Here is a 24,146-nt window from a genome sequence, read left to right on the forward strand (position 1 = left end):
AGAGGGCACAGGCCGGGCTGAGGGAACCCCCCCCCCAGTGCACAAATTTCGTGCACTGGGCCTCTGGTTGTTATATAAAGGTACGTGTGATATAGTAGCTTAAACAAATTGCTGAAGAGATGCCCAATTTATCTTTTATGAGTCACTCTTTGGTGTTTTTTTAATTAGCCAGATAATGATCCTAATTATGTCAGATAAGAGGATTTCTACTAGATTCCCTACTTGCACTCTTCTTAACAATTTGGATATCATGCTTGTTTCCTACCTCTAGATCTATTGCTTCTCCCTCTCTTCCTAAGTACCACAGTATTTTAAGGCCACTCACTACACAAACATCTTTGAAAGAGTAGTTCAGGACAAAGGCACTCAATACCTCTGCTCTCAAGATGGGCAGAAATGCGAGAGACCTGTGGAGCCTTATCTCCCAACAAGAACCATTTACTCGGCTACTTAATGTGTCATACGAACTTTGTGTGTTTTGGTCTTGTTTCTTCTCAACAGAAAAACAGTTCTTTGCAGTTAGGAAACAAAGAACCCACACGAGGTATCTAAGCATTTTGCTGATGAAATTCTTAGATTGCAATCACATGATTCTCCTAGATAGATTTAAATATGGCTGACATTTTTCTGTTGTTATTTATAATGAACCCCTGATTATAATTTGGATATCTATATCTATATGCTCTGAGAATTTGGCTCATATTGATGACCAAAATAGACATGCCATGCAGTTATCCAACCCATTGCCTATCTAAAACTTTATAATAGTTAAACAGATGGTAACTCAGAAACAACTTCTATCTTTATGCCATCAACTGAAGGTAGCATCCGGCAAGTGCCTTATAAATGTAGTGAACTGAAAATCATTTTTCAGAAGTCAAATATTTTAACTGAATTGCCCACTTAATTTACTTATATTGACAAAAACATAGGACCAATATTGCCTTCCATTTGAGCTATCAAACAGAAGAGCTATTCCAGTGGTCCTGATGATACTTGGGTTTTCCCCCTTATTTAGGATACAGAAGACATATTCATTATAGTGAATGCTGTGACGTGCTGCCCGGATTACCCCACTTCAGGGCCGGCAGCTGGCAACTCCCAGCTGAGCCTCCCTCTAGATTGCCCTCAGCTGAAGAAAGCCACATTGGCTGAAAAGAGCCGCCATCGATTTAAAAGGACTTCCTCAGTCAAGGCCATGCTTTCTTCCCGGGAACACCCTGAAATCAAATGACTAATCAATGTGGGGGTACAAAGGCCAGGACCCTGAGTGGAGGTATTTGGGAACAAACAAATAACTAAATGGAATTCTGACCCAGGTCCTGTTCACAGTGGGTCCCCTGGGTGCAGAGACCCGCCCAGCATTCATTTCCCTGGTCCTGACACATATCATTGGAATGGAATGCTTGGTAGTTGGCACAGGCCCCCTTTCCCTTGATTTCTTGTGCTTCTGTGATGAGGAAGACGATGCAGAAGCCCTTGAAACTGCTCTACGCTGGAAACCAAGGGGGTAGAGTAGAAATGGCCTCACTCACTACTTTGGGAATGTTTGCTTCCTGTCCCTGCAACTGTGTGCTCTTCAAGTTTAGAGGTCCCAATTCCTGGGGGGGCGGGGGGGGGGATGCTTCTAGCAGTGGACACAGCAAGAATCCTATTAAACGTGAAACTATAACTAATGCCTGGGGTCCTTAGGCCACATGATCTGGGACAAGAAAAGTGTCACACGCCTGTAAAAGTAACTGACCTTGATCTTTCAAAGGCAGTACAGTGGGGCCTTGACTTACGAGTGTTCCGACTAACGAGTTTTTTGAGATACGAGCCGTCTCTCGGCCGATTTTTTGCTTTGAGTTGCGAGCTAAAATTCGGGTACGAACCAGCTTCAGATATTCCACCGCTAGTTGGCGCAGCTAACGTCACAGTGAACGCCACAAATCAGCCCAGCATCACGTGTCTCACTCGTTCACTTTATGATTTGACATACAAGTAATTTGAGTTACGAGCTCCGTCACGGAACGAATTAAACTCGTAAGTCAAGGCCCCACTGTATGGCTTTTATTACCCAATGCAGACAAGGAAGGGTATTTTTGGCCTCCATGTAACGGGCATTTCTTGATAGACAATTTAAGGATGAGTGCAGTAAACAGCAGCATACAGCGTCACCTTCCCCTATCCCTTTCCCTTCTTGGGCCCTGAAGGAAAAGACCAGCGAGGAAGGTTAGACCTCTGGTTACCAAGGAAACTAACACCTTCCTGAATCAGTGATCACTCAAGCCCAACCCAGACTGTTCTGAGGGGTATTCACTGGCTTCAAACCAGGGAGCGTGTTCACTGGGCTCCAATCACGGAGCAGGCCTGGCAACAAATGTGAGCTTCCCTCAGAGGTATTGGTTGGTTCAGCCCTTTGTTCTCCAGACCAAGCATGTCAAACTCATGACCCACAGGCAGCATGCGGCCCACAATGAATATTTTTGTGGCCCAGCCAATATAACGGTATATAAGAAATATTTTAATAAAAATTTCATAACTTAATTTTTACAATATCCTGTTATACGTAATTATTAATAATGAACTACAACATTTGCTAAGGACTGACTACTATAATCGTGTTCCTTTTTTTCCCTTACACTCCTTACATGCAGGCGCACCATTTCTCTCCACTAATACTAGCAGCAAACATTTTAGCAGTTGATTGCCACATCATTAGTCTTGGACTGACTTGTTTGGTGTGTGCAGGAGGAAATATTTCCCTTTCAGAGAACAAGAAAAATAGGTTTATTTGCATTACACTTATTAATTTGTGCAGTTATTCAGTGTCTGTTAAGTTAATGTTCAAGAAAAAATATTAATTTTTATTAAAATGTTCTATTATTTTATGTTAATGATTACTCACTTATTTCAGCCCTTTGTATTCAGCATTTTTATATTTATTATGTGCCATAATATATAGTTTGAGAACTTTTAGATAAATATCACTGCATAACCCATATCCTCTCCAAATTCTACCAAAATAGTATAGTTGTTGACACAATTAATGTAAACATTCATCAATCATTTTTATAATTACTGAATGCAAACATTTCATTTATTTCAGCATTCAATTTTTTTTAATTGATAATGCTAAGAATACCCCAAAACTAAGAGAGAGTTAATGTACCTTCACAGTATGTTTAAGTGTTAAGAGTACGTCCAGCCTCTCGTCTTGGGAGAGATTTTTCAGCATAATGCATTTATAGATGTTTTGAAGCTCTCGGGCTCTGATAATGAACTGTGTTTCCATCTCAATGATTTTGCCATCGGCTCTTCTCCATGTCTTCGGAGCTGAACACTTAAAAATATATTAGGTTTATAATTATCAGTTAGTTAAAGGCTAAGTTATAACCTTGTTTTTTCTATTAAAAGTTTACCTTAATTATCATGTGCTTTATGAATAAGAGTATCACTAAAACATCAGAAAATTAATTGAAGAATTTGGAGACCATGGGACAGTAAGACATTTTAGGGAAAAAAAATATGAGCGAGCTGTTCAGCATATGCAGTATAAACACTTCTACAGGATTCAGATTCTGCTACTAATTTGTACTAGCTGGTACGTTGAACGGCTTGAAGGGTGCATGAAAAACCTCATTACCCCCATTTAGAATGTTTTTAAAAATTATCTGCTCAGTTCAATTATATTAAATTGTGTAAATGTCTTGACCGTGCTTTGCCAACTGAAGACCACCTTTGTGGGTGGAGCTATTGTTACAATCCTCAATGTGTAAAGCCAAAAGAACTCTGTGAGTTTTAGTTTAGTTTTCTAGATAAATAAATCTACCAAAAGTTTACCATTCTTCACAACGCAGATGTCCATAGTGAGACGGCGTTAGTAGCTATCTTAGCAGTTGCTATGGTCCCTGCCTCCCTGGTAATGGCTAAGAGTCTCACTTTGTATTTCCAAATCTGGCATGGTTCCTCCCAACAGAGCCCACGTCCGGAGCTGAGGGTGACAGCTAGAGCTCACCTGCCCTGACGCTCCTCTGACTACCTCCAGGCTAAGAATTCAGAGACCAGAGACAGGAGGTGGAGAAGGCCCTCCGCAACTGCGGACACCAGCAAGTCTTAATGCCCAGTAGGAAGTTTGGGTTTGCCAGCGCTTCTGTTCCCGCCTTTACAATGCATTCACCCAGAAATTTCCCTGTGAAAACTCACCGTCTATTTGCTCTTCCACTTTAAGGTAGAAGGCTGCTCAGTTTCTCTCCCTGATTATACTCTATCAGAAACAAGGCTATCTTATCATGACTAGTAGCTGTTCAGATGTTGGAGGCTGATTGGTAATCGCTCTGGAGACCTGTAGTCCAATTGCCATACTTGCAACCATTTAAATCTTAGATTGGATATAATTTAGAGTTTAAATAAAACTCCAGGTATTGGGACAAATCATCAGGAATGTAGACTAGCCAAATAAAGAAATAATATAAAGATGCATTTGGTATGATAGTATTATGAGGAACTTATAGTTTTAGCATCAATTTACCTTTTGTTATTTTACATTTCATATTAGCTAAATTACATTGAGAACTACAAAGTAACCTTTGAAAAAATTACATTTGAGCCTTGGCTGGTGGGGCTCATTTGGCGGGGCGCAGAGGGCAAACAGGAGGCAGCCGATAGATGTTTCTCTCTCATTGACATTTCTCTCTCTCTCTCTCTCTCTCTCTCTCTCTCTCTCTCTCTCTCTCCCTCTCTCACTTCTCTAAGGCAGCGGTTCTCAACCTGTGGGTCGCGACCCCTCTGGCGGTCGAACAACCCTTTTACAGGGGTCGCCTAAGACCATCCTACATATCAGATATTTACATTATGATTCATAACAGTAGCAACATTACAGTTATGAAGTAGCAACGAAAATTTTATGGTTGGGTCACAACATGAGGAACTGTATTTAAAGGGCCAGAAGGTTGAGAACCACTGCCTAAGGTAAATAAAAACATATTTGTAAAATAAATCAACTATATTTGATATGCTTTCAAAGTAATGGCATTATTTTCTGATCAAAGCCAAAATGAATCAAAAATTTTAGATTCTCAGTTCTAATTTTAATTCAGCAAGTGCAAAGCATCAGCCCTATAATTAATTATATTTTAGAGTATAACTGTAGTATTAAAAATATATTATTCATTAGTGGCCTGATAGAATTAAGTCAAATTTATTAAGAATTACAAAATGTATATAGCTCAATAATAAAGTGTTTTATCACTTAATTATTATCAATTAGAAATAAAAATATTGTTTTAAATTGAATACAGCCTTGTATGGGATAGGCCTCAGAATGTTATTAAAGTTTCATGCTTGTTTCAAAGCTCTTTTTAAAAGTTTTAAGGAATAAGCAATCATAAGATAAGTTTTCTACTGCAATATTCTAAAGTCTAACTAATTTTATATGCAATTTTCCTCAGGGTGGCTCTGTTAAATGTAATCTTCAAGTAATGTGGGTGATACCTTTTGCTCTGCAGGCTGGTAATTTATTTCACTTGTAATAATCCAAGCATATTAACCTTTTGAAGAAATGCCTAGTGTAAGAACATGCCTCTGATTCATCCTCATAGAAAAGAAACAGCATGTGGCCAGGCGGTTACTGAATTTCCCCAGAGCAAACAGGGTGTGGGGGTGGGGAGAGGGCATGAGAGCTGTGCACATGGGTGATAGCACATTTTCCAGGAAGATTCCTCTAAACAAAGGGAGGTGGAGACAGCTAGAAAGGTCTCTGCCCAATGTTTTAAATGGCCCAATGGGAGACAGCAAGACCTAGGCCGCGTATTAGGAGACAGGTGACCAAACAGTACTCAGCCAGTGAGGAACCGGAGGAGGGACTAAATAAATAGGCTCTGTTCCCTGCCCCACGTGTGTTCCTGTACAATGGGCGCCCACTCTCCCGAGTGTTATTAAAAGTCTCATTTTCGCCATGTTTCTGTCTCCCAGTCCGTCATTGAAATTCAGACAGCTGAGCCATTTCTCAACCTACTTTATCTACTGCATTGTGTTTTATCCAGCTGATAGATTGATTTAACTCTACCTTAACTTTTTAGCCCCATCTAAATAGTATGATACGGTAATATCTTGGATTTTTTCCAAACATATTCAACATTCTGAACCTTTCCATTCTTTAGTTTTCAACTCAAACTCTATTCCTAACTACTATAGTCTGAACAAATAAAATCACTAGTACCTGAAATCCTATTTTACTTATAAACACACACACACACACACACACACACACACACACACATCAGTGTTTTTATTTCAATTGCTCAGGACAATAAAATTTGTGTCCAAATTGTTCTATAATTATTTTATGTTTGTTAATTCTATATCTCCCCAAAGATTATAAGAATAAATGTTTCAGTTATGTATATCTCACAGGGCTAACAGTACTCATTCATTCAGCCAACTAATATTTATTGTGTTTACTATATATCAGCACACCAAGTACCTAGTAGATAAAATACTGTCCTGATTTCAAGAACTCTCAAATCTAATGAGATGTAAAGATAAGAAAATAAGTAACTAAAAGAAGAGTGATTATGCGTGATAATTGCAGGTAAATAATTAACTGGTGAAAAAAATAGAATCTAAGATGAAACCCAAAGAAAAACTAGGAGGTAGACAGAGTAAAAGGAATAATGAGTGATAGATACAAAGAATCCTAGATATGAAGTTCAAGTTCCCTAGTGTTGGCACTATGAAGATATTAAAAATCTGTTTGGCAAAGCTTTTTTATACCGGATTTATTTCTGCCAACACTGACAATTTGGTCTTCAAATCTAGGCTTCTTTGGTTTCGGGCCTTAAGATATTTTTTTACTCCGATGTAGGAAAATGTCAACTTTGCTGATTTCTCTTTCCTATTGCCTTTTTTTCTTTGAAAGCGTTGGCTGTACTAAGAGATGCACAACAATCGTGTTCTTAAATTGGCTCGGAAAACAGGAGTGTAATAAATTCGACTCCGTTGCTAACAAATGAGACAGCGCGGACTCTGGAGGAGAGAAACAGAAGAACAGCGGGAAGACGCATTTCAGGGCAGGGAAGGTGGAGAGAGAACCTTGAGCGCAGCAGGCTTCCACAAAGGAGGGGAAATGACTGCACTGTGAAGAGGTCTGTTCTTCCTCCTAAATTAACACGCAAGTCCCGAAGGACACAAACTAAGACTAGCCCAACCCCCCAATAGCGACTGGGTAGTGGTCAGCTTTTCTTTTACACAGCAAAGGGGTTCCATTCATCCACAGAGGACACCCCTGTACACTGTGGTGCTCAGAGAGAGGCAAGAATCAGTTGCATTTTCTGTCCCATTAGCTGTTGGCCACCTGAGTAATGAGAAAAACCACTTAAATGACACACCTAACATAGCTGGCAGTTTTTTAGCTTGTGATTATGAGAAGTGAAGTGGTGTGAAACCAAGAGAATCAAAGAATAAATGGCCTCGACTCTAGAGAAAGCCTCTTACAAAGTGCAAATGGTCTCGATACAGTTTGGATAAAAAGCACACAAGATATATTAGAAACCAGCTGATGATTTTTTGTTCAAATTTCTTGACCTGAATTTCTTCACCTCTGTTAACTTGTGAGTTTTTAACTTTTGATAACCTGTGGAGGTCAATGTTTGATGTGTTAAAAGTATAACTCATTTAATTAATTCTTCAGAAAACCTTTCCATTAAGCCTTTTAAGGAGAATGAAGGCTTAGTATAGAATTTGTAATAACTGACTGATTCCATGCCTTGACTGGACCAATTTAAAAGCATATCATTCTTACTCAGAGAAATTCCATGTTCAGGATAAAAAGATAAAAAATAGCCTTAACCAGTTTTGCTCAGTGGATAGAGTGTCAGCCTGCAGACTCAAGGGTCCCAGGTTTGATTCTGGTCAAGGGCATGTACCTTGGTTGCGGGCACATCCCCAGTAGGGGTGTGCAGGAGGCAGCTGATCGATGTTTCTCTCTCATTGATGTTTCTAACTCTCTATCCCTCTCCCTTCCTCTCTGTAAAAAATCAATAAAGTATATTTTTAAAAAAAGATAAAAATAAAAATATTAGTTCAATAACCTACATAATCTTTAGATTCAATGAAGTTAAACACCAAAATTATAATTGTGTTCTCCAATGTTATTTCCAAACTACAAAAAAGTAATTGTTCTTTTTACGTATCTATATATTATGGTGCTAAGAGTGGATCTTAAAATCTGCATTATAGCTCTGGCTGTTAGTTTTGACATTTGAAAAACTCTAACCTTGTCCAGCTTCAGGGATTAATAATAAGCTATTTTTTCTTAGCAATCAAAAAACCCTGTGGATTAATAACTTACTTCAAGTCTAGGAGCTGAACACTGACTCCTCCTGCATATCAGAGACAATGTTAGGCATGGGGATGACGGGGGAAGGTGGACAGGCATAGTAGGGGGTAGATGTTGTATTTGCAACAAAAGACTTAATATAAAATCTATCGTAATTGTTTTCTATGATGTTTAATATGACATCATATACAAAAAGGTGATTAAAATGATTTTTTATTTAAATAACAAAGATTTTAAAATGTACTATAACAGGTTAAAAGCAGGTCCAAAGTCACTGTTCGTCAATATTTTAGTCCAAGACTGGACTAATTAGGTTATGTAATGGACTGGGATCGATCTTGAATGCAGTTGCTCCATTCTGTGGTTGTGTTTTTCTTGCCCTATATAACGCTTTGGTCAAAAGAGAAGTGAAATTCCTTTGTATCAGATGAAATGTCCCATTCTCTAAACCTTAGTCTGGGGATTGGTGAGATCAACTGGTGTATCAGCTGGAGTGACTGCAGATTTAGAACTCCAGTTCTAAAGCCTATGATTCACAAAAAGCCTTCCCTCACCATCCACGAGTTCTTCTGCCTAGCTCTTCTACCCTTCCATCAACCTTCTGGTCTTACATCGTTGTGTGCTGCCCTGAATCAGTCTGGCCATTGGGATTCGGTCATTCTCGCATTCTGTCTCCTCTCACAAAAAAATACCATCTTAAAACCAAGATGGCAGCATAGGTAAACACCGGAAATTGCTGCCTCCCACAATAAATTCAAAAATACAACTAAAAGACAAAATGGACATCATCCAGAACCACAGGAAGGCTGGCTGAGTGGAAATTCTACAACTAGAAGGAAATAGAAAAGCACACTGAGACTCAGAGGAGGTGCGGAAGTGCAGAGGTATGGAAGCACACGAGGCAAGGGCTGGCAACTGAGGACACGGCTGTCTTTTTGAATCGGGAGGGAGTCACAAGACCCTGACTGCTCTGAGCTCCAATTCCGGGTGAGTCTCTGGGGACCTGGTCCTAGACTCATATGGGGAGAAACTGGACTGTCTGGCAGCGGGCAGACCTCGGAACTTGAGGGCGGCTTTCTCTCAGAGGTGTTTGTAGCAATTACCAGGACACTGAGACGCGGGGCCTCTTAGGGCAGAGCTGAGGATCAGCCACAGCTGCTTGCTCCGCCCTGTTGATTCCCTGAGACCCCGCCCCACCCAGGCTGCGGCAGAGGCTTTTGCATATGAATGCCCTGGCCCTTTGCAACATGAAAATTACCTAACAAACTGCAGCTAGGCCAGACAGACCCAGAACTTCCAAGAGAAGGCCCAAGGCCCCACAGCAGCTTGCATTGCTTCACAGCTGGGCCTCATCTGGGCACCTCCAAACCCCAAACAAGGAAGGGGCATCTACAGATCTCTTCATAGCTCCTGCTGGGTAGCCTCAGGCAGAGGCTAAATTAGCACCTCCTTAGATCCAAGAGCCAGTGTACCCAGTGGTCAGTGTGGGGTCATCCAGATTACAACTCCTCAGATCCATAAGGGACACACTCAGGGGGCAGACTCAGTGAGCACCAATGCCCCACTAAAGCAAGTCTTGCCTCATAAGGGTGTCTTCAGCACAGAAGTTCTCCCACTGTAGACACAGCTGACTCTCACAGCCAATTGGCCTGGAGGTCAATTCCTCCCAGTGATACCTACAACAATCAAGGCTTAACTACAACAAGACTGTGCACACAGCCCACAAAGGGACGCACCAAGAGTGTCCACCTCAGGTAATTGGGGAGGCTGAGTCACTGGGCCCTATAGGACACCTAGCACACAAAGCCACTCTACCAACACAGGGAAGCATAAAAAATGAGGAGACAAAGAAACAAGTCACAAATGACAGAAATGGAGGAAAGCAAAGGACTGGATATAGAGTTCAAAACCACACTTTTAAGGTTTTTCAAGAACTTTCTAGAAACCGCCGATAAATTTAGTAAGACCCTCAAAAAGACTGGTGAGACCAGCGATAAATGTAGTGAGACCCTCAAGAAGTCTAGTGAGACCCTCGAGGTTATGAAAAAGGATCAACTAGAAATTAAGCATACACTGACTGAAAAAAAGGATATCATGCAGAGTTCCAACAGCAGACTAGAGGATCGCAAGAATCAAGTCAAAGATTTGAAATACTAAGAAGCAAAAAAGACCCAACAGGAAAAGAAAAAAGAAAAAAGAATCCAAAAATATGAAGATAGTGTAAGGAGCCTCTGGGACAGCTTCAAGCATACCAACATCCGAATTATAGGGGTGCCAGAAGAAGAAAGAGAGCAAGATATTGAAAACCTATTTGAAGAAATAATGACAGAAAACTTCCCCTACCTGGTGAAAGAAATAAACTTACAAGTCCAGGAAGGGCAGAGAACCCCAAACAAAAGGAATACAAAGAGGACCACACCAAGACACATCATAATTAAAATGCCAAGAGCAAAAGACAAAGAGAGAATCTTAAAAGCAACAAGAGAAAAACAGTCAGTTACCCACAAGGGAGTACCCATATGACTGTCAGCTGATTTCTCAACAGAAACTTTGCAGGCAAGAAGGGAGTGACAAGAAATATTCAAAGTGATGAATACCAAGAACCTACAACCAAGATTACTTTATCCAGCAAAGCTATCATTCAGAATTGAAGGTCAGATAAAGAGTTTCACAGATAAGGAAAAGCTAAAGAAGTTCATCACCACCAAACCACTATTATATGAAATGCTGAAAGGTATCCTTTAAGACAAGGAAGAAGAAGAAAAAGGTAAAGATACAAATTATGAACAACAAATACACATCTATCGACAAGTGAATCTAAAAATTAAGTGAATAAATAATCTGTTGAAGAGAATAAACTGGTGATTATAATAGAATCAGGGGCATAGAAAGGGAATGGACTGACTATTCTTGGGGGGAAAGGGGGGTGGGGATGCAGGAAGAGACTGGACAAAAATCTTGCACCTATGGATGAGGACAGTGGGGGTGGTAAGGGCGGAGGGTAGGGTGGGAACTGGGTGGAGGGGAGCTATGGGGGGGAAAAAAGAGGAACAACTGTAATAATCTGAACAATAAAGATTTAATTAAAAATAAATAAAAATAAAAAATACCATCTTGCACTTAATATTTTACTTATTTAGTAATACAACTAAAGAAGCCACATTGTACCCTATTCCCTTCCAACTGCCTCCTCAGCAATACTCAAAAAACCTCCATTTTACTAGCACAAAACAATACTTCCTATACTGAGGATCCTGCAAGGTCAGATTGAACCCCAACAACTTATCAAAGTATTTATAAGAAACAAAAATGATCCCTGGCAGGTGTGGCTCAGTTGGTTGAGTGTACTCTGTGCACAAAAGGCCTGCAGGTTCAATTCCCAGTCAAGGCACATGCCCAGATTGAGGGCTCAATTGTGCAGGAGGCAGCCAATTGGTGTTTCTCTCTCTCTCACTCTCTCTCTCTCTCTCTCTCTCTCTCTCTCTCTCCCTCTCTCTCTCTCCCTCTCCCCCCCCCCCCCCCGATATCCCTCTCCATTCCTCTCTCTATAAAATCAATAAATGGAAGGCAGGGGTGGGTAGGTGGGTGGGAAGAGATCAATCTAAGAACTTGTATGCATATATGCATAACCCATGGGCACAGACAATAGGGAGGTGAAGGCCTGGGCCGGGGAGCAGGGGTGGGCTAGAAGGGGTCAATGGGAGAAAAAGGGGACATAGGAAATACTTTCAACAATAAAGATTAAAAAATAATAACATGTCATCAAGGAAAATATAAAATAAAATCAATAAAAGCATATATTTTTAAATAAAAACACATTTTCTTCTTAATGGGAATTCTTGTGAACAAAATTTCCCAATCTTATCCTTTTTTTGTGTGTGAGAGATTTAAAGGCTTTATCTTAGAGTGATATATTTCATGAGAAAAAGTTATGTTCTTCAACTGGCTCCAGTTGCTATTATATGTTGGGACTTGATCTACTTTTAGACTCTTTATAATTCAAAAAATGTTTATAGTTGATGCTAGACATGAGGCCTGGGGTAGGGATGAGGAGCAAGGTAAAAAGGCATAAAGAAGAATAGATATTGTAAAAGTATTTACAGAAGAATTTAAATTAGTTTATAGTAAACAAAGGAGCACAGAAAGCACAGGTGGGAAACCCTATGGAGGGTGCAGCCCATCTTCCCTGCCCACTGGCACCTCAGAGGCCTCAGGCACCTGCAAACACTCTTGGCCCTGGGTCCATGCTGACCTCCTTGGTGAGGTTAACAATCAGGCACCTAAGGAACTCAGTTCCCAGTGATGACGCTAGATTCAACATAAAGCAATCTGCTAAATGAATAAGTTTGTTTGAAATACGAGTCTGGAGAAGTATGAATATTATGGCTTCTATACAGTAGACTTGTCTTTTCTAGATGAAAATATTTAAAAATTTGAAATGACAGTATCTACATGTCATTGTATAATATCTGAAATATATACACCATCTAATGTCTGAAATATAAAATTATAAAACGATTGTTTCTCATTTCCCCCGGCCTTCCTCCATGAGCATTCATTGATACTCTGATAAACTCTGTGCTAAGATGTGAGGATACAGAGACAAAGATAGCTCTGGCCTTCAGAAGCTCAGAATCTAGAAAGGATGCAGACATGTAAACAGATATAATAAAAACTGACCACAATGTTCTAAAAGAGAAGTAAATAGTCTCATGAAAGCATATAGTCCAGGCTACAGTAGGAGGATCAGTGCATTCTTTCTCGAACAAGGGGTGTCTGAGCCTGTTTGGAAGGGTGGTTAGCTGGCTACGGAAGCAGGAAGGAAAGGATATTCCAAGTAGACACAACACTAGATGCCAAAGCATCAAGAGCACGTGATCTTTCCAAGGATGTGCACATTTCTGAGCACGGCTGGAGCAGTGTGGCTTTCGTGTGCAAGGAGAGATGGCAGTGGGACAACAGGGTGGGTGAGATGGGCTGAGAATCCATTATTAAAATCTTTGAGCCCTAGCTGGTTTGACTCAGTGGATAAAGCATCAGCCTGTGGACTGGAGGGTCCCAGGTTCGATTCTGGTCAAGGGCACATGCCCGTGTTGTGGCTCCATCCCCAGTAGGGGTTGTGCTGGAGGCAGCCGATCAAGGATTCTCTCTCATCCTTGGTGTTTCTATCTCTCTCTCCCTCTCCCTCTCCCTTCCTCTCTGAAATCATTAAAAATAAACAAATTTAAAAATTTAAAACCTTTGTTCCCTGAGGCAGTGAGGAGGGGCATGGGCAGAGTGGTATTTAATGAGGTCACTATGGTAGTGGCAACCGTATGGATAATGGAGGAGGGAATTGCAAAGAGAGACTGGACACCAAGAGCCTAATTTAGGGACATAGAGTAATCCAGAGGAGGAGAACATCAGAATTATTTAAATCAGGGGCAAGCTCACACACACAGGACAAGCATCTCATGACAATCTCCTGGGGGCGAAAAGCCAGCGAGAGAGAGGAGCTGCCCACAGCATACCCTCAGATGCCCCCCATCCCTGTGTTCCAGCAGGACCACAAGGCGTTCCACAAGACCCAGAATAGCTGCGGTTCTACTCTTTGCCTGTGTGGATACATGGGAAGTCTTCAGAGTGCCATGAAGGAGCCATTTCCTTACAGGCAGTGGTAGTGGGTTTAGAAATGAAGCAGTAAAGAGTTGAGGAGATTATTAAAATAATAGAACAAACAGGTTGGTGGCTAAATGGTAAGTCAAGAATGATGCTTCCTGAAGCAAATGAGTAGATGATGAACTATTCACAGAGATAAATGGTGTGTGTGCTACAGAAGAGGATAAGGTTGGAGGTGAGGGGTGAAGGAATGGTGAGATGATATGACTTAAGAGTTGACGTGAGGTGGACTCTTGGGACATCCGAAGAGCAAGGACAGTAGGCAATTGGATATGTGATCTTGGGAGGCCCTAGACAGGTCTGGCCATTTTTTACCATCACATCCAGCCTGGAACTATAGGGGAGTCCAGGATTCAGGTAGTCATTAAGACCAGAAGAAAAAACTCAGATCAAACAGGAGAGTGTACAGGTAAGATAAGAGGAAGGCATTTATAGTATCAAAAAAAAATACATTTTTTGAGAATAAATGCTCTCAAACAAGTATCATACAAACTAGAATCACTAGACTCCCTACAGGCGAGTATCTTGAAGAGCTCCATTCATTTTCTTCCTGTAGCTGGTTGGCTTTTAATTGTTTACAAAGATCAGGTTTATAAAAGAAAATTGGTCACTATGGAAACAGGCTATTCAGTATCAAACAGTGTCACCAGGAAAGGGTAATTACTTAGTTTTTCCATTAATTGTATGTTTTCATGGTTTTCAATAATCATGTATCTTTTTGGTCAGAAATATTCCATCAGTTAATGACTTGGTGAGCAAGAGAAAAAATGCTAGTCTATAGCTATTTCCCTAGGTTGCTTACTCTATGGGCACACCAGAAAAGATATTTTATGAATTTCACACTCCATATTATCAGTGGGTGCAATTCATCCAATTCCTATAGGCAGCCTAAATCTAAATGAACAGTCACAAGGAAAGTGTCTCCATTTTTTTTATTCATGGTTGAATCCCTTTTGTTGAAAACACATTAATTTCATGTTACTTGTCCGTCATTATTCTAGGCTACAGTTAAAATGTAAAGATGCATCAAAAGTAAAAATAGAATTTTAAAAAATATGTCATCAAAATGCTAAACAAAATTCACGCAAATTCTTAAAATGTAAATCTTACCTGTTTTACGCTAAGGGTACAATGATGTTTAAACAAGTGTCGCTGCACTGACCTTATTCAAAAAAGTTTGTATGATGGCTTCCTGGTTGGCCAGGTAAGCGATGTGTCTGTACCTCCCAATGGAAGCAATGATCTGGGTCTCTTTTTCCAGAAGTTCGCACAAAGCAACTTTCCTCTCAGCGCCACAGAAAGTCTGGTTAATGCATTCCAGTTGTTCTTGTCGCCAGACTAGAGGAATAACATGAGAGGCTCCTGAGGTTTTAAAATCCCACAGCTTTTTACCACCACGTCCTGACAAGCAGTATTTTATTTCTGTGTCAATTTCAATACAATTATACATGAATGGAATCACTCATAACTTACATCTGACATATGAAAAAGTAGGACGAAAAAGAAGCTGAGAGGCTTAAAGCAATAAAAGTGGTCAGAGACAGAAGCCAGAGGAAACCGATACCGAGAATGTCACCGTAAGCCCGTAGGTAAGCTTGCTCACGGGTTCCTGCCGCAGCAGCAGGCCTGTCTTCATCCATGCACGGTTACCTAACTTCAGCTTCGCTCCAGATACCCTCCCCCCGAACACATCAGATATGCTCAATGCTCTGTCCCCAGCCTTTTCTTCCAGACGCCTCAGGCTCTTCTCTCCTAACCCACACAGGAAGTGCGGTTTCGAGGTATAGCTAGATCTTGCCTTAATGTTCTTTCTATTCTAATGGCTGCCCTAAAAAAATCATTTTTGTAACTTGGTCATTTATTTCATCTCCTGTTTTCCTCCCAAACCCTACTCCCCTCTTTCTAATAAACAAGCCATGTAAATGACAGCTGCTGACTACGTGCCAGACTGTCCCAAATGCTTCCGTGAACTCATCTACTCTCCTGACAAACCGATGCTTAGGTGCTACTGGTATCCCCTAGTTTATAGAAAAGGAAACAGGAAGAGAGACAGTGGGGCTTGCCCAAGGAGCCGGGACTCGAACATTGACAGTCTGGCTCCGTGGTCCACGCCTTGCCTGCTCTCTGCCTCTTAGAAGCATGCCATCCTTTCAATTGTACAGTCCTTCTCCATGCGAACTGACTCGCTGGTCTACTCCGGAGACCCACCTTGACTTAAGTAGCCATCTCATCCTTTCCTCTGACATAAAGGTAATGTATTATTACACCGTCAGGATGAAGTTTCAAACTCCCATGAACTGTACTGTGGACCAAGAACCAACCTTTTTCTTTTCTGAACTTTAAATAACCTAGTTCACTTATATGGTTAGAAACCTGCCAAAATTCTTCTTTGCCAGTTCGAAATACTCAACAGCCATTTTTAAATTAAATTTAATTTAGTTTAGTTTAATTTTTTCATCACCATTTATCCCCTCTATGCCCTTTTCCACCTCCACCCACCACCTCCCCCGCTGCAATCACCAGTGCACACTGCTGTCCATGCCCATGAGTCCTCTCTTTTATTGCTTTTTAGAGAGAGAGAAGCGAGAGGGAGAGAGAGAGAGAAACATTGATCAGTTGCCTTGAACATGCAATCAGCAGGGGACTGAACCCACAGCCTGGGCATGTGCTTCAACCAGGGATCGAACCAGCAACTTTTTGGTGCACAGGATGATGCTCAACCAACTGAGCCACCCTGGGCAGGGCTCCACAGCCATCTTTGAGCAATTATGATGTGAAAAGAACTCTCTAAGGCTGGATGGTGCATACGGAAGTGAGAAAGGCATGCATACGCCATTTTGAAGGGACTAACGGTGTCCTTGCCTCTCCCCAGTTGGGTAGACTGTAAAATCCTCCCATCAGGACAGAATTTCTGCTTCTCCTCCCATTTCTCTTTACCCAAAGCCTGCCATTTTGTACCAGTGGCTTAAAGACTTCCTTTGGGTGCAGCTCTTCCTTTTTTAATTTATTTTTTTCATCATCATTTATCGCCTCTATGCCCTTTTCCACCTCCACCGCCTCCCCCCTCCTCCCGCAATCACCAGGGCACATTGTTGTCCATGCCCATGAGTTCGCTCTTTTATTTTTTGATTAATCCCTCAGGACCCCCCAACATCACCCCATCAAGGGGTACATTTCTTGACATATAAGAGTACTTTATTGTCTCTTAGTTATGATTTAATCAAGTAAAATATACTCTTTCTTTGTTATATTCCAGACATGGGTACTTTCTCATCATGTTACAGAGATAATGCAAAATCTATTACATTTATATATAATTTATATAATTAGAAATTATAGTTTTCTTCTATTAAAATGTCAGGTTACTTTAACACCCGTCTCTGCACTGAAAGGTGAATATCTGAAGCCATAGTGTTGTCTCTGGCCCTCATCTGTTATAACCAATGCCTTTCATGATTTCATGGCATCTAGTTTTACAGTTTTATCAGACCATTTCCTCTCCCTCTTAAATTTCAATCTGAAATCATCCTGATCAGGTCAATAACTTGCCAGTTATGTTCTTTATAAGAATCTACTTGACCAGTGTGGCTCAGTTGGCTGGCTTCGTCCAATGCACTGAAAGGCTGCCAGTTCGGTTTCCGGTCAAGGCACCTGCCCAGGTTGTGGGATTGATCCCCGATGGGGGGGCATGCAGAAGGCAACCAAATGATGTTCCACTCTCACATTAATGTTTCTCTCTCTCCCTCTCCCTTCCTCTCTCTCTAAAAATCAATTAAAAAATCTTAAAAAATAATCTACTCTGTACTTGTAGACACTGTATGGCTTGGTTTGTCCAATAAGAGGATTTGTAAATTTAAGAGTTAAATTGTATTAAGAAAGTCCAGGAAATCTATGACTGATGAGTTTATCAGTTAAGAGTGGTAAGCAAAAAGAACTTTTAAAAATTGAACAAACTCCATATACCAAAAGGTAGTACATGATTGAAGAGAAAAACTGAAAAATTATTTGCTTATGGAAATAATAACTGAGAATATTTATCTCATGGTATTACCTAGATGTTCCCAGAAAGCAAATAAAAACTGAGAGGTATTAGTAAGCCTATTTTACTTCCTAGTTTTACATTAGAAACCTTTCAGTAATACATTTAGGCCACTGGAGCATTATTTAGGGTATTCTGCTAACCTCAAGAAACAAAATACTGCTCGCCTAGATTAATATTTAAGTCCTAGGTAAATATGGATATATATATATACACGTGCTTTCAAGTACATGTATTCATATTACTCAGTTTTTATATTTTGCTTAAATTATTATGACTTTTAAAAAGAAACCCACCCAATGAAGCTAATTAGAAATGAAAATATGGGTCTTAATTTCAATAAAATTTTCCAATAGATGAACCACCTCCCTGTAAATCTGTTTTAAGGGATAGAATATGGCATCAGAAACATACCATGTCCCAACTACTTATAAGAAGTAGAAAAATACAGGAATCAGGAACAGCTGGACAAAACTAATTTTACATCTCATTTGACTGTTTCCAAAACTATAAATAGAAGCCATTGAGGAGAACAAGAGAGATTCTTCCTCCCCTTCATAACATTTATGCTCCCTAGGGATGATTTAAAGAATGGAATAATATATTAGTTTGCTTGGGCAGCCTTAACAAAGTACCACAGAATGGGTGACTTAAACAACAGAAGTTAATTTCCTCTCAGCTCTGGAGGCTAGAAGTTCAAGAGCAAGGTGGAGACAGGGCTAGTTTACTCTGAGGGCCTCTCTCCTAGGCTTGTAGAAGGCCGTCTTCCTCTGGTGTCTTTATATGATCTTCTCTCTGTGCCTGCCTGTTTCCTAATCTCTTCTTCTTATAAGAGCACTGGTCAAATTGCCTTACGTCCCATTCATAGGACCTCACTCCTTCTTAATTACTCCTTTAAAGGCCCTTTCTCTAAATTCAGTCACATTCTCAGATACTGGGGATTAGGAATTCAACATATGAATTTTAGGGGAAACACAATTCAACCTATAACAAATATCAAAAACCCTCAATATTTTGAAAGAAAATGATATTAAACAAGTTGGTTCATTTGAAAGAATACATTTATCTCCTTAACTTATCTTCTTTGACAAATGACCTAATTTCCAGAGTTTGAAGTTCAACTATGAAATGAAAGTATAAGACTAGTATCTAAAGTCCACACACATTCTAAACTTTCTGAGACCTAGATTACAATTTTCAAATAAAAAATAACAGAACATACAATCTTTATCCACCACTGGCAACTAATGTGCATCTTCTTTTTAAAATTCTCATCACAAAATCAATCAATCAATCAATAAGTAAATAAATAAAATTCCCCTCACAGACTGGAAGCCTGAATGGGGAGAATCTAGAAAGATTCAGACTGAAAGCCCAGGGCCAGATATGTAAGTGGACTGAGCCCACTGAGTCTTCAAAAGCCAGAACGAGGTACCTTGACCAAGAGGTAATAGTTAGAGTCAAAAGACTCAGTCAAAACAAAGCAAAGGGTTAGAAGATTCAATTCAATACATATTTACTAGATGTACTGAGCAAGGTCCTATCAGATGCCATAGGTGCAAAGGTGAATAGTGAAAAGAGAGTGGTGTGCACAGAGAATAACGGGGCAGGAAAAGAGGTTGTGAGCTCTATCCAGGCTGTCGGGAGAGGTTTCTAACGATGCTGACGCCTACGCTGAGTCTGAGGTAAGAGTAACAATTGAGATCAGTGGAAAATTAAATAAATAAAGAAGTAAGTATTCATTTTTATTACTGAGGAACAGATTATCTGGAGGAAAAGTTAAAACTTTGTATTAGGCGTTCTAATTCAAATGTTATTGCCACTATGAGCCACAAGAGGGCAGCAGTTCCAAATACGTACAGGAGTTAAGACTATGGACTGAAAACTAAATTATTAAGTAGAAGAGCGGTATAAATTATTGAGCTTGTGAACCAGAAATTTTAACTACAACAAAAAATACTTTAAAATTATTATTCTGAGAGCTTAAATTTAGAATTTTAGGGCTAGAAAAAAACTGAGGGATGTCTCTTTCATGCAAATTTCATTTGCTTCCATATAAAACATGTGTAAACGTAAAATGTATTTGTTCTACTCTAATATGAAAAAATCTGTATAAAATTATTTACCACATAACAGTAACTTAAACATGCATAGAACTTTGTACTTTTTTAAAGTAGTTCCATAAATATAATATTTTATATTTTCTACTTTACAAAGTGAAGTAGATGAGTCAGAAATTACTAAGTTATTGTACTGATGAAGAAGCTGAGGCTTAGGAAAAGTAACTTGTGCAAGTTAATCCCACTAGTAAGTAGAAAAAGTAGAACCTCATTTAGCATATTTCCTATTCTTTTGCACAGTTACCTGTTAACCAAACAAAATAACAATGGCATTTGGTTTATTCACACAGGAATTTGGCGTGTTATTTGAATAGAGTTCTGCTCTAACAGAACTTTAGTTTTATAATTATCAGTAAGAGCTTTCACAGACAGCTTGTTAACAGTGCTCTGTTTAACTACTAACACTTAGAAATAACCTTTGTTTTCATCTGATAGAGCAAATGGAAATAGAAGCAAAATTTAAAGTAAAAAAGAAAGTATTTGCACATGTCAGCACTGAGGAGACAGGGGATGCAGGTGTAGAAATCTAGGGAGCAAGCTTCACGGTTCCACTCGCCACATCCCTACAGACACTTAGTGCTGCGTGTGAGGCGCATTTATGAATATTGCTCGTTGGGCCTAGTGCTGAATTGTATCGTCTTGAGTAAGTCGTGTCTTGTCACACAGCTCTGTAAGTAGACACCTAAAATTATATTCAATTAGAGCGGAAACAGTGACTTGAGTAATAGAACACATACTAATATCCACGAATAGTATATAAATAAAGTTATAGTAAAACACACTTGCTAAAAGTTAATATTATTAATCATCATAGAAATCATATTGTTATTTCTTTGGATTAAACAAAACACCTGCTCAACCAAAAAAAATAATAATAATTGAGGCCATTTTTAATTTCTAAAATTCTTCTATGATCACAAGCGCCCAACTTCCCCACTTTCTGGCATCTAAGATAATAGAAAAACTCTCTGTCCCAGTTACTTCCACTTCCGCAGGTATTCCGAGGAAAGCAGAAGCTAGAAAGGACGGCATTACTACATGCCTGTTTCCCTTTCATTCCTGTATGCATTCATTCCACCAATATTTGTTGGGACGCGAGCTAAACACAGAAAAACAGACATAATTTTTTTAAAAAAAAAAATCAGTTATTCTCTCCTGAAGCTTACAACTCAGTGGTGAAAATTAATGTTAAATAAAAGATGTATTACTACAAATTATGATGATATGAGTGAAAAGTTCAGAGTGCAATGAGAACATGAGATGCAACAGGATCTCAGTCAAAAAAGGCGTGGAGTGGATGGCATTTAAGCTGAGAGATGAGACAGGCTTCAAGAAGAACAGTGCACCCACTGCTTTTCGAGTAACCAAAGCTTCTAATTGTGCCAGTGACTAGCATACACTGAATGAAAGAAATGCAGCAAAAAGTCAAATGTGTAGAAAACACATGCTTACATATTACCATTGATGGGAGGGAATTAAAATATATTGCCACGCCCCTCGTCTAAAGGGCCAAATCAGAGACAGGATGCTGAACTAAGAAATTGGAGAAGGCCCTAGCTGGTTTGGCTCAGTGGATAGAGCATCAGCCTGCAGACTGAAGGGTTCTGGTCAGGGGCACATGCCTGGCTTGCGGGCTCGATCCCCTGTAGGGGTGTGCAGGAGGCAGCCAATCAATGATTCTCTCTCATCACTGATGCTTCTAATTCTCTCTCTCTCTCTCTCTCTCTCTCTGGAATTAATACAATATGTATTTTAAAAAATTGGAGAAGTTCAACTCTGAATTCAAAAATTCCCAAGACCGTCAAAGAACCATATTGGACAATACTTTCGTTATAACACAGGGTTGAGGATCAAATGAGATAATATACTAAAACTACATAATTTACCTGTTGTTAATAGAAAAGCATTTCCAATTTCATTTCCCCCTTAATTCCTGTACCAAATGTAAAACACTATTCATCATTTTAAATTATCTAGTCCAGATTCCCAAGACATTTTTCCTAAGATAATAAAGTCTTCCTTTTGTCTTTAGTAGACCTGTTTTTCCTACTAATGAAAAATTTTAAAATTAATATTTTATGCAAAGCCTATTTTAAACTTACGTTCTAGCGCATTATAAAGAAGTTCAAAATCTTCTTTTGTTTTAGGATTATGCCTCCGGAGATAGTCCATTTTCATCCATTCTTCTTTTTCTCTTATCTTTCTTAGTTCTTCCTCTTCTTTCCACTTCAACTTTAACATTTTTTGTCTTCTTAAATTATCAACAAAGACTTTAGCATGCCATTTTCTATAGTACGTCTGTAACACTATTACCTGTAGTTAAAAGGAAATAAAAAGTATCTACCATCAACTTTATGAATCAATAACAACAGGCAACAATGATTATTTTTATTCCAATTCAGTAAATACTAAAACACTCTGAGTCTAGTTTTAGTTCTGTGACAGGTACTCTCACATATATTATAACACAGAAAATGCACATCAGTTATTTGACTTTGAAATCTAGCAAACACATCTTCATGGGAGGCAGGTAGTACAATACTTAAGAGCACAGGCTCTACAGAAAAACTTAATTTAAATCTTCCCTCTGCTACTCACTAGCTGTTCGGTTTTGGGTAAGCTACTTGCCATCTCTGTGCTTTGGTGTCCTTATCTATAAAACAAGTGATAATAGCAGTATGCATCTAAAGTGCTTAGTTAGCTTAAACCTGGTGTATCTCAAATTGTCAATAAATACTATTATTGTCATATTTAATTATCTCTATTATTATTGAATAGCAATTATCTCTAGTTCATCATTTTGTCTTTAGCATTAGCTTATATTTAAAACAAAATTGAAGATCATAACTCTTTCTCATGAAGTATATCACTCTAAGATAAGGCCTTTAAATCTCATTTTTTTTAAAAACATAAAATCAGGAAATTTTGTTCACAAGAATTCCAATTAGGAAGAAAATTTGTGTTTCCTAAACATATAGCAGGTAGATTATGTGGTGGAAATCACCAAAGGCAGGTTAGATAAAAGAGAATTTAAGCAAGCAGGTATCTATTAAATTGTGAGAAATATAAATATGTCTGAGGGTCCACTATAATAAATACGTCTGAGGGTCCACTGGATCCGCAAAATACTTGCAATATAGTTGAGAGTTTCCATTTTTATTTACTAGACTCATAAATAAAAATAAAATGTGGAGAGGCTGGATCAAGATTGAAGACAGAAATATGTTGATACATGCCTATCCCTCCTTCTAGCCCCAGATAATTAGAGATAATTATATAAGCAGAAATAAGAAAAGACACTGGACCATGTTGAAGGAGTCCTCCAAAGGAAGAGAAACTTTAAAGAATCCCCTCAAGAAAGGGAATGGGTGATACTTTAAGCAATAAAAGAAAATTTAAAAAAAAGAAGAAGAAGAAAGGGAATGGGTGGAATCGCTGCAGGAGGAGTCTAATCATACACTGGACAGGCAAGTCACAAAATACAGAAGAGACTCTAAGACTGCTTCAAGCCCCAAACTGGTGGGTCACGTGAGCGGAAGAATCCCAGGGCAACTAACTAGGTGGCTGCTTGAAAAATGTGAGAGAGAGAGACAGGATCCTCTAAGTCTAAGACAATTAGTTAAAGAGAGCAGAGCCCTCGCTGGTTTGGCTCAGTGGACAGTGCGTCAGCCTGAGAACTGAAGAGTCTCAGTTTTGATTCCGGTCCAGGGCGCCTGCCCTGGTTGCAGGCTCGACCCTAGTAGGGGGCTTGCAGGAGGCAGCCGATGGATGATTCTCTCATCATTGATGTTTCTATTTCTCTTTTCCTCTCCCTTCCTCTCTCAAATCAATAAAAATATATTTTAAAAAAGCAACCGAGGTATTTGCCTCTGGGCAAGAGGAGTCAGTGGCCCAGAAGGCTCGTGGCACCAGGATGAAGAGAAGCCCCCTCTCAGAAAACTAGCCTCTCCCAGAATCAAGCCTGGCCCATCCCCTAAAGCCACTGGGTAAGGCTGTAGTATACAAATTA

General features: G+C 39.5%; 1 protein-coding gene across 1 annotated transcript in view; it reads right to left on the reverse strand.

Annotated features, from left to right (window-relative positions):
• The window catches only part of IQUB (IQ motif and ubiquitin domain containing), a 58,847-nt gene that overhangs the window by 15,550 nt on the left and 19,151 nt on the right, over window positions 1-24,146 (reverse strand). The window contains exons 7-9 of the mRNA XM_081102805.1: window positions 22,240-22,450; window positions 15,141-15,316; window positions 3,155-3,325 (exon numbers count right to left, since the gene is read on the reverse strand). Of these exons, the coding sequence (XP_080958931.1) occupies window positions 3,155-3,325; window positions 15,141-15,316; window positions 22,240-22,450 (558 nt within the window). The remainder of the gene's footprint in view (window positions 1-3,154; window positions 3,326-15,140; window positions 15,317-22,239; window positions 22,451-24,146) is intronic.

This window comes from Myotis nattereri, assembly GCF_964212035.1.
Source record: "Myotis nattereri genome assembly, chromosome: 11".
Taxonomy (NCBI): Eukaryota; Metazoa; Chordata; class Mammalia; order Chiroptera; family Vespertilionidae; genus Myotis; species Myotis nattereri.